Below are 13,584 nucleotides of genomic sequence, written 5' to 3' on the forward strand. Positions count from 1 at the left end.
GGAAAAATTAAAACTGCTCTTTGGGGACTTTTTTTCCCCCACTGCCAAGTTACACAAAAGTCAATCCGCTGAAAAGTCCCCTGCAGTGTTACAGTCCCACACTCAAATACAGACTCACTTTGGATCAGACCAAGTGACAGCTGGTGGTGACGTCGTCACCTTGGAGAATTTGAACTCAATTTTTGAAGTCTTGGAGATTCACAATTTGGTCAACTGCACTCAGGCGCCTGCAATACCAGCCGCCAATAACGCTGGTGATATGTGCCGTGCTTTATCGTGTGGTATTCATGAAGACCTGAAACTAGCAATTGAGACCAACAATGGTCTTTGGAGCACTGATAACAATCAGGTCGTCGTGAATGACCATTGTGAGCAACCTGGAGTTCTCCAATGACTGTAATTGACTCTCAATGGCAGTTTCTATCACACATTGGAGTAGCCCAATGATGTGGTTAGAGCACAATGAAGTTACACTTATTTCCTCCGTTTCCATGAACTTTCAGACGTCAAGAAACCTCTTGAGTGAGCGGTCTTCAAGACAAAAATTACAGTCCAGTTTCTACTAACTCAATGAGAATCTACACATATGTCCACTATTTATATGAAGTCCATGGCCCAGACTGACATTTCTCAACATGTGTGTATAGTGGAAACCAACATTCATTGTTATTACACATTGATCTGTTGATTATCTTATTGATTAATCAATAGGTTTTTTTTCTTTTCTTTTTAGCGAGAAGAGTTGTTTTTCCACACTGTGCGCATTGTTTATTCCATACGTACCTTAGAGTAAAGGACAAGATAAGAGAAAAAAACAGCGAAGACGACATCGTAAATAAAATTAAGTGCGGGCATATGTATTAATGCTGAGAAAAAATATATATCCATCTCCCACCTTTTCATTAAACTTGACTACATACATCCAGAGAGCACAGTGATAATAAATAAAACCATTTGTAGCAGCTCATTATTACTTTAGCGTACGTTTAATTATTTAATCTCTTTGAAGAAAAATGGCTCCACATATTGTACCCATTTTCCCCAATATCATGTGACTATTAAGTCCATCTTCAGGTAACCCTTCACATGATATAAATGTCCATTGATACGTGGTCATCTGTCCAATCAGTTGGTTGACCAATAAAATAGATAGATTGTTTCCTAAACCTCAAATGTCTTGTTTTGTCAACAAACCAAAGATGTTCCATTTCTTGTTCTGTGTCTGTTTGTGGTTTCTTTGTCACTACGGAGCAAAGAAATCGGAACATCTACACACATTTATGAGAAGACGTTTGTTTTTGTTTAAAAGAAAATGCTGGACCTGATGAATCATGGCAACAGAGTAAATTAAAATCCTGAACGTGGTAAACATATCTGCCAAAAAACAGCATGTTAACATGTTCCTTGTGAAAAACTATGCTTAGTGTGGGCTGAGGACAAGTGCAGCCTCTTCCCGTCTTAGTTGCACTGTTGTTTATTTTGCAAGATGATTTGACAGACCTTGTAACAAATACCCCAGCTGGTCCTTGCAGCAACAATGATTACGTCAGCCTCACTCATTGCATATTCATGCTTTTTATCAGGAGCAAACATTTGGGAGTTCACATGTATTCATATCTTAGGAGAGGACTTATATTTATCATTTACACACAAGCTCTGTGTACACATATGATGGCCTTTCATATGATAACAAATGCACACAGCTCTGACAGGAGGCCTGCTCTCTGCGGTGGAAGTTAAAAGAAGGAATCATATTACAGTAAGATGACCCAGAGCAGCCTGCCACAACCGCGTCTATCCTCTCCTGCTGCGTTCATTAATTCTATTAGCGACACTCGGACATCTGCAAACCAAACCTTGGGGGTTTCTTCCTCGACTCACCAGGTTTTCTCTTCTCCTGCTGTGAGACATTTGTCCCTTTAAGCTCCGGGTGAAAGAACAGTCTGCAGAGTAGCAATAAGGCTCCAGGAAATGTCAACAATTGTGCACCACACCCCAGCATGTAACCCAGAGGGGAGCGAGAGGGGTGAGTAGGCACATTTCCACTCAGACTCAATGGCTGCACTTCAGAGAAAGAGGCAGAAAACAATGCACACTTTGGCCTTTCAATACAATAAGCTGACATTTAAAAAAAAAGAAGAAAAAAACTGAAGTAGAGATGAAAGCTCCTTGTCGACCATAACTCTGAACCACTGATACAAGCTGATGTCACTTCTGAGGCCTCCGCTTCTAAACCTGACACAATTCCATGTGGTTGCAACAACATCAGAATGAGAAGTGGATATCCTCTCCTCCCAATATGCTTCCTCCTGCTATGAGCCGATAAGAGGCCGATTATAATCAAAACAGAAACTCACATTTTCTATCTCCGTTGGGATGTACTATTAAAGATTCACACTGTAACTTCCTACAAACGCTGCCTCACACTACCTTCAAACAGCAAACAGAGACGATAAGGGAATAACCTGATAAAAAAAAGGGGGTACTACTCAAAGTCAACTCATAGCAACTTTTCAACCTTTGAAATCTTTGGATAATCTGAAAATGACACATTTATCTCCATTCTCTTTATGATTGTACTGAAATATTGTTTTGGTTTTCAAGACTCACACTCATAGTTCCACACAAAGAGGAACATGACTTTTTCATCACTTATATTTTGCGCTGTAGCTTCCTTATTTATATACTTTATTAGGTTTTCTCATTATATGTAAACTTGTTTTCAAAATGAGAAAATACTAAGAGTTTGTGGTCTGACCCTGGCTTCTTCACAGAGTGTGACGCCATCGTTGCAAATATCCAACGTGTAACCGGTTTATTACTTGTAGCATTTAGCTAAGAAGGGAAAGCATACTGACATAAACAGTTGCTGAGGCAAAATGGTAAAATAAATATATAATCATACACAAGTTGTTCATTGACACATTTTAACTACAACCCTTTGTGCCTCACACCGTGACTGTTGCATAACAATGCAGGTGTGGGAGGTGTAGGGCTTTCATTCTGGCACATTTTGTGTGGTTTCTGTTAAGCGACAAAACACAACTTTGGAGCGGTTCAAGTTCAAATCTGAAACGGCAACATCCAATAGGTCTGACGGAGTTATTGTTTTGATTAAACATCCCATTGTTTTGTCTTTAAAATATCATGTAAAAACAATAACTAAAATCACCTCCCAGTAGCACAGAAAAGCAGCCTGTTGGAGTCTATCATATAAAGCTCTTGTTGTTGCATATTGAGCTCAGTAATTTGTGGGAGCACATAGCAGGAGCACATAGCGAGAATTCAGTATTAAAATCAACTTGAAACAATTGAAGGAGGAACGAAACCCACCTGCCCTCATTGACCATTGTCGCATCCCCAGTGCAGGTGAAGTTTTCGATATAAGCCGCTCCCGAACAGTTGATTTGTCTCCAATCGGGCCTGCAGATGTCCAGGAAGTGTGGCCTGAGTCGGCCAATAGAATACTTTGCTATGTCGGTCAGAGATTGGCTCATGGCGGCACCGAAGAGGAAGGTGCCAATGGCTTTGTAAACAGAGGCAATGTAGCTGCCAAAGGACGACTTGGATTTGATGCGATTTAGATAAACTAAAAGGCACTCGCCAAAGATCATCTGTAAAGAGGAAGGAAGAGATAACGAGTGAGCGATATCAGACACATGGAAATGTTGAAAAGATACAAAGTGAACAAAATATATACGACACCAGAGCCAGCAATATTCCCCAATAAAATACAATAAATGACAATTAGATAAGATTGATGCCACTTAACCATCTCATATTTCTAAATGATGAACATCAGCTACAATCTGGTCATCGTAAGCACAGCCCAATTGTTTTAATAAAAGAAAAATCTTCCTAACAGCACAGTTTGATTAAACAAACCTGATATGTGTTGGTAAGTGGATTTTTTTGTTTACTTTTGCACAAAGCGAGGAATCTGCTACATAAAGATTCATTATTTATGACATGAATGCGACGTCATGCCTTTCTCCTAAATCTGGGAAAGAAAGCATAATTAATTGAAACATTTCGACCTATTGGATCTCTCTTAGATATTGATTATATGAAAATTAACACAGGAGGAAGTCCACTTCAAATACATCATTTGTGATCTAGTCATCCAAAATACTTTTTTTGTTTTTTTTTGGTGTCATTTTGAGTTTGTAGGTTCATAGTGATGTGTGATGTGTGATACATCAGAGGAACGAGTTATTAATTCCCGTTGTTTAAAATGGTCATGGTTCAGGTGCATGAGAGTGCGTTTGTTTCGCTTCTGCTCTGCCTTCAGTATCTGCTGATGGGTCGCAGAACATTTAAGGTTAATTTAACTTAGAGCAGCATATACATATCAAGATTTTCACAAAGGAAGTTGGATTTCAGATTTACACATTCAGCAATCTTGTCTCTTTTGCTGCTTATTGGATGGATCGAGTTTGTATTCTGGACATTTTCAGTGCCATTCTTTTGAAACAGATAGTGATCATTAGGTCACTGCTTGTGTCTTGGGCCACATCGAGAATTAACTTAACATTAACATTAATGGTGGGTATTTTTTAAATAAATGCATCACTGTGAGTTTTGTTGCCGGAAATTAAACTACAGTTAATGCGAGGGGCGGCAGATTCAAGCAATTAAAACACATACATTAGAGAATCATGTAAACACAAGTAATGGCACAGTATGAGAGAAAATAGAGAAGTTAAAAGGTGTAGAATTGGGTCAGCGTAAGCTGCAAATACAGATGTAAATTTAGTATCGAAGACAAAACCGTTTGCAGGTAACAAAACGGATGCACTTACAGTGAGCACTGTGACGGGAATCATAACACCTCCTAACAACTGATAGGAAATGGTGTCCTCTTTATGGGGGTACTTGATTGTATCGTCATTACAGAAAAAGCCCCGGCGGAAAGGACTGTGTTGCAAATTGAGTATGGCAAACGGGAGTCCAGCTAGCAGAGAGGCAATGAGAGAAAAAAACAAGCAAAAGAAATGTGTGTTATAAAAGACCCATGATGCAACAGTGTTTGTGGCTATGCAAAGCCGAGGAGAAGCCCACGTGTGAGTTTCACACCAACTGTGTTATTTCCTCCACATCCTCAGCGTGCAGGTGTTAATGGTCAAAGTGTTAAAACGCTGGTAAAGAGTGAATGTTAATAGAGCAAAGTCAAAATGACATTTCTGAGCAAGGTATTGAAAAGTGAAGCACATGTTGTTTTCCCTCTGAGAGACTGTGATGGAGTTTTTTTCTGGGGATGTCTCTCCAACAGACCTACAGGAAGCCGAAGCTGTCAGCATGTGAGAAGAAGCAGTGGTTCCCTACGTGACTCACACGATCACGTTTGACAATCGGCGTTCCTTCGTCCCTTTTCCCATTAGCAAAAACTTTCCCTCTCATGGTAACCGACTTTCTGAAATGTGATAAATTCCCACATATGTTCAAAAGGCAGTGACATAAAAACCAAGTAAAAGTGTTAGAGATCGAGGTTATGAACACTGGTGATACATAGATGAGGGTTGGAAGAATTAAATCATTGATTAAACAACAGCAAAAAATAGAAACCAAACCCACACAGAGATGCAAAAGCACCAGCAGCACTTTCTCTGAAAACAATCGCTCTGGTCCAGAAGAGCATTCCAGCTATTTTAAGGAACAGAAGGACAAAGAGCGCACGCTGCACATCTGTTGTACTAATCAGCAACAGCAAAAAGAGGTCAACATTAAAAAAACTTAAATGCTCAAACTTGCCTCGTGTCATTTATATTTTTCATTAATAGAATCATTTGTGCGTGTGTATATTTTGGATGGATTGTTCATGAACAGTAACAAAAATTGCTCGGTAGCTAAATATTGACATTGGGGTGGACTGAGAGACGATTAAAATCCCCATAACATTTTATAAATCCTGTTTTAGTCGGTGAGAATAAATAAAGTAATATAAAGAAATGCTTTATTCAAAGACTGTTACACTTGTGTGTCTGCAAGAGACGTTATTCGTTTCAGTTGTTTGTAAGTGGACATCCTCCTCTGTCTTTAGTTGAAAAGAACTAAACATCTGATGGAGAATCAGTGTTTGGTTTCACTGAGACAAAATGCTGCCATCGTACAAATTAAAGGTCCAGTGTGTTACCTTTAGGAGGGTATTACTACCCATAGTTATATTTGTATAATTCTATACCTGCTTTAAAATGTAAATCATGTGGTTTTCAGAGCCTTAGAATTGGACTTAAATGTAGTTTAGGCAAAAGGCCTTGGCGTTAGGGAGCCCACTATCTTGTTGTTGTACCGCCATGTTTCTACAGCAGCTCTGAAAATCAAAAAGTGGAAGCTTACTACACAAACAAATAAGAAAAACGTCATTTCTAGTACGCAAAGCCACCATAGTTCCCCTATGTTCTTGGGAAGGAGGGGTGAGCAGAGGAGTCCTCCATTTTTACAATTAACAGTCTCACCCATCCATCCACTTTCTACCCTCTACCATCTACCGGTCTCACCATCCGATGCACAATTCATTCACACACCCTGGACCTTCAAGTGACGTGTAGCATCCAACAGGAAGCTGGTTATTCTGAATTATCCTTCGACCAGGCTCTGGAAAAGTACTAGCTCTTTAATGCACTGGTCTTGCTGGCTCTGTTCGTCTTTAGAGACTTTTCTTGATGAAAGAAAAACATGTGTAACTGAGAGCAATAATGTCAGCATTACTGCACCCAGTTACACCTGTAGTTGTTGATGTGAGCATCTCCTACTTACGCAGCTAATGGGCAGGGCGAAGCCCACAGTGTAGAGCACTGTGGAGGTTATAGTGCTGTGGTGGAAAGGGTACTTGATGCTGTCGTCGTTACAGAAAAAGCCCCTCTGGTAGGGACGGATCTTACCCAGGTTAAAGGCTGCCAGAGGCAGACCTCCTGTGGACAGAGATCAGGGGGAGTTACCACAAGAGGTCAGAGGTACAGAGAAACACTGCGGAGATGGAGAAGGTGCTGAAAGAACAAAAAAGTTGAGGAAGGGGAATTGACAAACTACAGAAAGCAAATTATCTTCTCTGTTATTATGACCAAACCACATCTTTTTTTACTGCTAATAACCTAAGTGAAGAAACTAAAACCAGCAATGTGTTCACCCATACCTCAGTACATTACAACACAAAACACTAATAAACATAATAAACACAATTTATTATGTTGCTCCAAAGAATTGTAAAGTTGTGTTTTTGTTTTTTTCTCCCTGGAGCCTCGACTCAGCTGTGAAAGGAGCGAAGTGTGGTCACAACCTTACACTCCCTACAGATAAAATACCATAAAGATAACAGATTGTGCTGATTAGTAAGTCCAAAGTCTCAGTGTAATGTTACAGTTCTCAGTTCTCTGGCTGTTTGGCCTGTTTAGCACTTTGACGCGAGGATAAGAAGTCTTTTATCCTTTCTGGCAAAATGAGGGGCCGTCGCTGAGCTAACAAATCTAATAAAAAGGAAGAGCAAGACTACACGCAGCAAAGATGCTCCTTTACCCACAAACTGCTTCTATCTCACTTTAGTTTGGTATTTTTGTTCTGCCCTTTCTGCAGCTGTTCACACCGTAAGCTGTGCCACCCTGAGCTGAATGGCTACAGCAGCTGGACGTTGGGACAGAAACACATGCAAAACCCCACCTCCCCCACTCACTTTCTATTTTGTTCTCATCTCCTTCACTCAAGGGCTAACTGGCACACACACACACACAAACAGCAACAGGACATAATACATTTTTCCATTAAATATTTAACTATGCTTCATTTGCAGCCCGTAGCGTACTCAGTACCTGCTTGTTTTACAAGTCAAAAAAACAAATAAAAATCTCTCAGTTCTCATACGTATAAAGATGTGGTCATATTACACGTATACAAGTGTTTGGTAACATGCAGCCATGCAGGATTGCTGCTAACAGCCTCAGTGTGGAGGCTCTCACAGATGATAACAATTTAACGGTGTGTGTGCATGTGCAGAATAATCAACTTGGCTTCAGTCATCAGTCAAACCAACACACTGAGATTGTACAGTCATTCTGCTTCTCACTCTACATGTAGCACATGTAGCCTTGGGAGTTCATCACCAGGTCAAAGTCCCTCTACACATAAAATAACAATCATAATAATGGGTTTTGTTTTGTTTTTCGGAATAATTCTCAGTTCAAAGACAGTTTCAAGGCTAATTATGGTCCAATGTGCAACGTGGGTAAGTGTTGAAGTCTTGAAGTATCTGGTGCACATATGTGATGTATTTGACTGGATAATTGAACCTACTGTGTTCAAACCATGTCAACAAATGACTGAATTGCCCATGCATAGTATTGCAAAACAGTATGTCATGAAAATAGGTGCAGGGGATCTTTGAAATATTATTTTTTCATAATGCTATGGTGATAAGCACCTTTCATGCATATTGTAGTCTGTGCAAGGGAAGCTATAATTCAGTGAGTCATGGTACAAATCAATTATCCATGATCAGCCTGAGAGACAAGGTATATGCTGACATAGCAGAAAAGAACCAGGAGTGCCTTGTTGACGCCACAGTCATTCCTATAATCAAATATAAAGACTTTAGAATGGACTGAGAAAAATGAGTTTTGATTCTAACTGAAGATGACACAGGTTCAGTTCTTCAACAAACTTGGAAAGGACAGGGAAGGTGAGGGATGTTCAGCTGCAACTTCACAAATAAATTTTGCAGAATTTTAAACACTGTATTTGTTAAGGGAGTAGAAAACCAGTTAACACTCATGCATAAGTTAACAAACTTTGAATATTTCAGTGAATGAAACATGAGTCAGAATTTGTCACTTTCTTGAAGAAGAAAAAAAGTCTCAAATATTTGCTGCTTGCATGATCTCATAGTTACATCAGCTCCATCTCCAAAAATGATAGTTAGTACAAGTCATAATCTTTTCATTTTGGCCAGTCACTCAGACAAAACACAGCATTTGAATTCATCCCGTTGAGTTTCAGGACCTTTTGTCACAATTTTCTAACATTTATTAAAGCAGATAGTAATCAAAATAATTGTTAGCTGCAATATGAATCCATGTTTACATGTACTCCAGCAAGAATATTATATAAAATACAATACTTTGTCTTTTTTGAATAGGTAAGCAAACTGTAGGTGAGTCAAAACAACAACAGAGTAAACACTTGAAAGATGGTAGCACTGGGTGATACCACTTTTTCAATACTGGTAACAATATCAGTCCAATGTAGTTTTTCTACATCTCAAGTAAGTCATTAACCACAGACATGATCTGATGTTACAACTGTCCATTTAAAAGACAAGACTCTGCTCACATGATGGCAGCACACACCTCTTAACAACATGTTTCTGTACTTAGTGAAGAATTTCCGAGATACAAAGGATTTAATGAGCATATTGGATTTTTCCTTTTGCTTATGCCAACACTGAGTCCTCCAATATTTGGTTTAATATTGCTGATCCTGATTTATTACTACAACATTGTACTTATTGTATTTATTGCATTAGTAGAACATGTTCCCATCAACAACACAGTACTACTAACCCTGCATGTCCTGGGAACATCTTCAATCGTTGTGCAAGCGGTGAGTGGCAGTAATTAGCAAACAATGGAAACAAAGACAATGGGTTTCCTCACTGTTTTTGGTCAAATAAATCAATAGCAAGCAAGATACTCAGCATACATATTGATCATTGATTGATTGCCTGTAAGGGGCTAAAATAAACGCAGTAGAGTTTCAATATCACACACTCGTGCAGGGTGAATATTCACCACTCCCTTCATGTGATGACTGTTACAATCCGAACATGAGGATTATTGTATCAGTACACAAATCTGATTATATCAACAATAGCAACAACGACAGCAGCAGGTAAAAGGCGTTTAAATACATACCTAGGATGAGACAGGCTATGTCGAGCAGGACAAAAGGGAGTCCTCTGGTCTCAAACATGTTTGCTCTTGTCTGTCTCTGAGTCGAGTGGCTTGTAGTGGTGGGTGCGTCCTCCCTGTGATAAAAACCGGCGGTGGGGGTGGGAGAGTGGAGGAGTGGAGAAGAGGAGCTGCTCCTCCTTGGGACGTCGCTGCCCGCTGGTTCCGACAGAGAGTAAAAAACCCGCAACAACAGATGGTTCAACAACGGATCTAGGAGACGGACAAATAGACCAGACCGCCCGGGCCGCGGCGGGGAGAAGCGTATCATTCGCCGTACATTGGCGAAAGAGAATCGCTTCTCGTCCGTAGACCGCACCCGCCGACCATGACTGTTGTTAAAAAGATGCTTTTAGCTTTTAAAACAACGAGGTTGTGACTCGCTGTCAGTCATCAACGGTTGCTGATGAACACATGTGTCCTTTACTGGTGTTTGAAGACGGTGGCCCACGAGGTGTTCGTTACATTGATCCGAAAATCCGATTCTTGCTAGCCATTGAAGGACCGGTGCTGCCTTCAAGGGCTAGCTGAAGTATCGGAAAAAAGACCCTCACAGGAACAGAAACCGCAAAACTTAAATGCAGTCACGTAAAATGTGCAATAATACACTTCAGAGCAATATTTTATAAACTTAATGTAAAATTTTAGGCACTCATGGAAACATGGAAATATTAGCCGTTGGAATAAAACAATTAAATCTTCCCAAATACAGGTACATAAGAATAAAGATGTTGAAATGAAACATCAAAGTATACACTGAGTCATCGAATCCCTCTGTCTTTCTTATTTAAATTATGTAAATTTCGATATATTCTGATATAAAACCCAAAAAGTGATAGTACCGTTTTCCATGACATGGCAGCTAAGCTAAAATTCACAACTGGCTTTGTAATCAGCTCACTTACCCCACCTAGTGTTTGGAGGTTACGTTGCAAAATACTACGGATAGAAATGTCTTGATTTGATTTTCATAGGATTTCTTTAATGAATAAATAATCCTACCATGTCCATTAAAAGTGTATACACTAACAGTGATTTGATGTTATGCGAGGATTTCTGGCAATTATTATGAGTCTGATTTTGGTTTGATATTCTCTTTTTGAATTAAAATGTTTTTAAAAAGTGAGCATACATCCCTTTTAATGTTTTTTTAACCACCTAAAGAAGTAAAACTGGATCTTACAGTGTGTGAAATTTAAATAAAGAACTCTTAAGTATTTAACCTTGGTGGCCATTTCGCACTTTCATGTCACATGAACCTTAACCTTTGCCAGTCACATGCAGATGTAAAAATGCCATAAACTCCACTGCCCAGAAGAAACCTTTATTAAACAATTATACATTTTATGACCCACAAAGTAAATTATTGAGTAAAAGCCTCAAACATTCAGGCATTTGTGACAATTTGATGCTTCTCTTAGTAATAAAGTCTGGCAAATAAAAAAGTAAATACAGTATATTTTGTCTGCTGTGTGCTGAGCCTCATTTTCTGACATGAAAGACAACCGAGTTTTGCTTATTCTGATTCTGACGCCACATAAATATGGAAGTTATGGAATTACAAAGACGTGGACTGGATCAGATTTTCATACTGAGTGTATAGTATTCAGAGATTAGCCACCAGTGATATAAGACACCCAAGTATCTGAAGTAATTGGCTTGTGTGGAAAGAATCATTCAGACACAGGCTCAACAGCTGAAGAATGAAATGAGATGGCTTTGATCACTTAAAAAAATTGGGGGCCTGTTATATACTGTATGCCTGTGTATTGCAGTGGTGGGCAAGTGAAGCCTTATGAAGCACTAAGGCTTTCCAAACAATTATGTCGAAAAAGATTCAAAGCTTCAACACTTCAGTGACGGGGACATCTGGTGGACAACTGAAGCCTAAGCAAGAGCACGACTGAAGCACTGACACTGTTTCAATCCCATGTCAGCAATAAAAGTTTAGAAAAGACTGAACAGTCATGGTTTTTGTGTTTTATTCTAGTGTCCAGATACTAGTTTGTCATTGGAGGACTTGTATGGTCGGGGAGGAATGTTTATTCACAGGAGCAGACAGATTATTTGTCTTCACAGGTTTTTATTTAGAAATTTAGAATTTTTTCGACAGTGGCAGGCTTCAGTCTGCTCCTCTTCTGGCTCACCAGCTCCCCAGCTTTGGAGAAAATCCTTTCGCAGGAACGGATGATGTTGGGATGCACATATACTTGCATGCAAGTTTCAACAGCATGGGGGATAAAGTAAATGAAACACTTTGAAACATTTTGAAGTAAAGAACTATGAAGCAATACCCCGATCGTTGAACATCATTGGTCACGTGATGATGGTGTATTGATAAAAGCTCCGACACTGTGTTTTGAACCAATCTCTTTCAAGTCTTGAGCAAAGTAGTTGCTCAAGACATTTTTGTCACATTTTCGACGACATAGTATGCTATGATGTTTTTTCATGATTTTGGACGACATACTAACCTATGAATTTTTATAATACTATAGTATGACTTTTTTCTCACATTTTGGACGACATATTATAGGATGACTTTTTTGTCACATTTTGGACAACATTCTATACTATGATGTTTTTTCATGATTTTGGACGACATACTAACCTATGACTTTTTTGTCACATTTTGGACGACATACTTTACTATGACTTTTTTGTAAAATTTTGGACGACATAGTATACTATGATGTTTTTTCATGATTTTGGACGACATACTAACCTATGACTTTTTTGTCAAATTTTTGACGACATTCTATACTATGATGTTTTTTCATGATTTTGGACGACATACTATACTATGACTTTTTTGTCACATTTTGGACGACATACTATACTATGATGTTTTTTCATGATTTTGGACGGCATAGTATACTATGATGATTTTTCATGATTTTGGACGACATATTAACCTATGACGTTTTTGTCACATTTTGGACAACATACTATACTAGGAATTTTTTTTGTCACATTTGGACTGACATATACTAAACTATGACTTTTTTGTCACATTTTGGACAACATACTATACTATGATATTTTTTTCACTTGATTTTGGAAGCGTATACTAACCTATGACTTTTTTGTCACATTTTGGACTGACTTACTATAGATGCGACTTTTTTGTCACATTTGGACTGACATACTATGGGATGACTTTTTGTCACCTTGGGCTGACTATAATACTATGATGTTTTTCATGATTTTGGACGTATACTAACCTATGACTTTTTGCAATAAAATTTTGGGCTGACATACTGTACCTAGGCTTTTGTGGCAATATTTCACATTTTGGACAACATACAATAGTATGATGATTTTTCATGATTTTGGACGACATATTAACCTATGACTTTTTTGTCACATTTTGGATGACTTACTATACTATGACTTTTTGTCACATTTTGGACGAAATACTAAAGTATGACCGCTTTTACCATTGTTTTTCTTTGCTAAACATAACAACGTTGTCGGAAGGATTCGAACCTTCGCGGGGAGACCCCAATGGATTTCTAATCCATCGCCTTAACCACTCGGCCACGACAACACTCTTGACCACGTTTTTTTGTCAAATTTTGGACGACAGACTATACTATGATGTTTTTTCATGATTTTGGACGACATACTAACCTATGACTTTTTGTCA

At 38.8% G+C, this 13,584-nt stretch overlaps 1 protein-coding gene and 1 non-coding gene across 3 annotated transcripts in view; both read right to left on the reverse strand.

Moving 5' to 3' along the window:
• The window catches only part of plpp1a (phospholipid phosphatase 1a), a 15,473-nt gene extending 5,073 nt beyond the window's left edge, over window positions 1-10,400 (reverse strand). Inside the window, exons 1-3 of one of the 2 annotated variants that reach the window (XM_044012583.1) lie at window positions 9,900-10,400; window positions 4,803-4,954; window positions 3,334-3,614 (exon numbers count right to left, since the gene is read on the reverse strand). In XM_044012583.1, coding sequence (XP_043868518.1) covers window positions 3,334-3,614; window positions 4,803-4,954; window positions 9,900-10,206 — 740 coding nt within the window. In that variant the 5' untranslated portion in view covers window positions 10,207-10,400. Of the gene's footprint in view, window positions 1-3,333; window positions 3,615-4,802; window positions 4,955-6,756; window positions 6,912-9,899 lie in introns of both variants that reach the window. The other variant, XM_044012582.1, reaches the window with a different exon arrangement.
• A 3,003-nt stretch (window positions 10,401-13,403) lies between these two features.
• Window positions 13,404-13,485, reverse strand: trnas-aga. Its single transcript has one exon. It is a non-coding gene; the product is annotated as a tRNA-Ser (tRNA).
• Window positions 13,486-13,584: the final 99 nt, after the last annotated feature.

This window comes from Solea senegalensis, linkage group LG21 (genome assembly GCF_019176455.1).
Source record: "Solea senegalensis isolate Sse05_10M linkage group LG21, IFAPA_SoseM_1, whole genome shotgun sequence".
Classification (NCBI taxonomy): domain Eukaryota; kingdom Metazoa; phylum Chordata; class Actinopteri; order Pleuronectiformes; family Soleidae; genus Solea; species Solea senegalensis.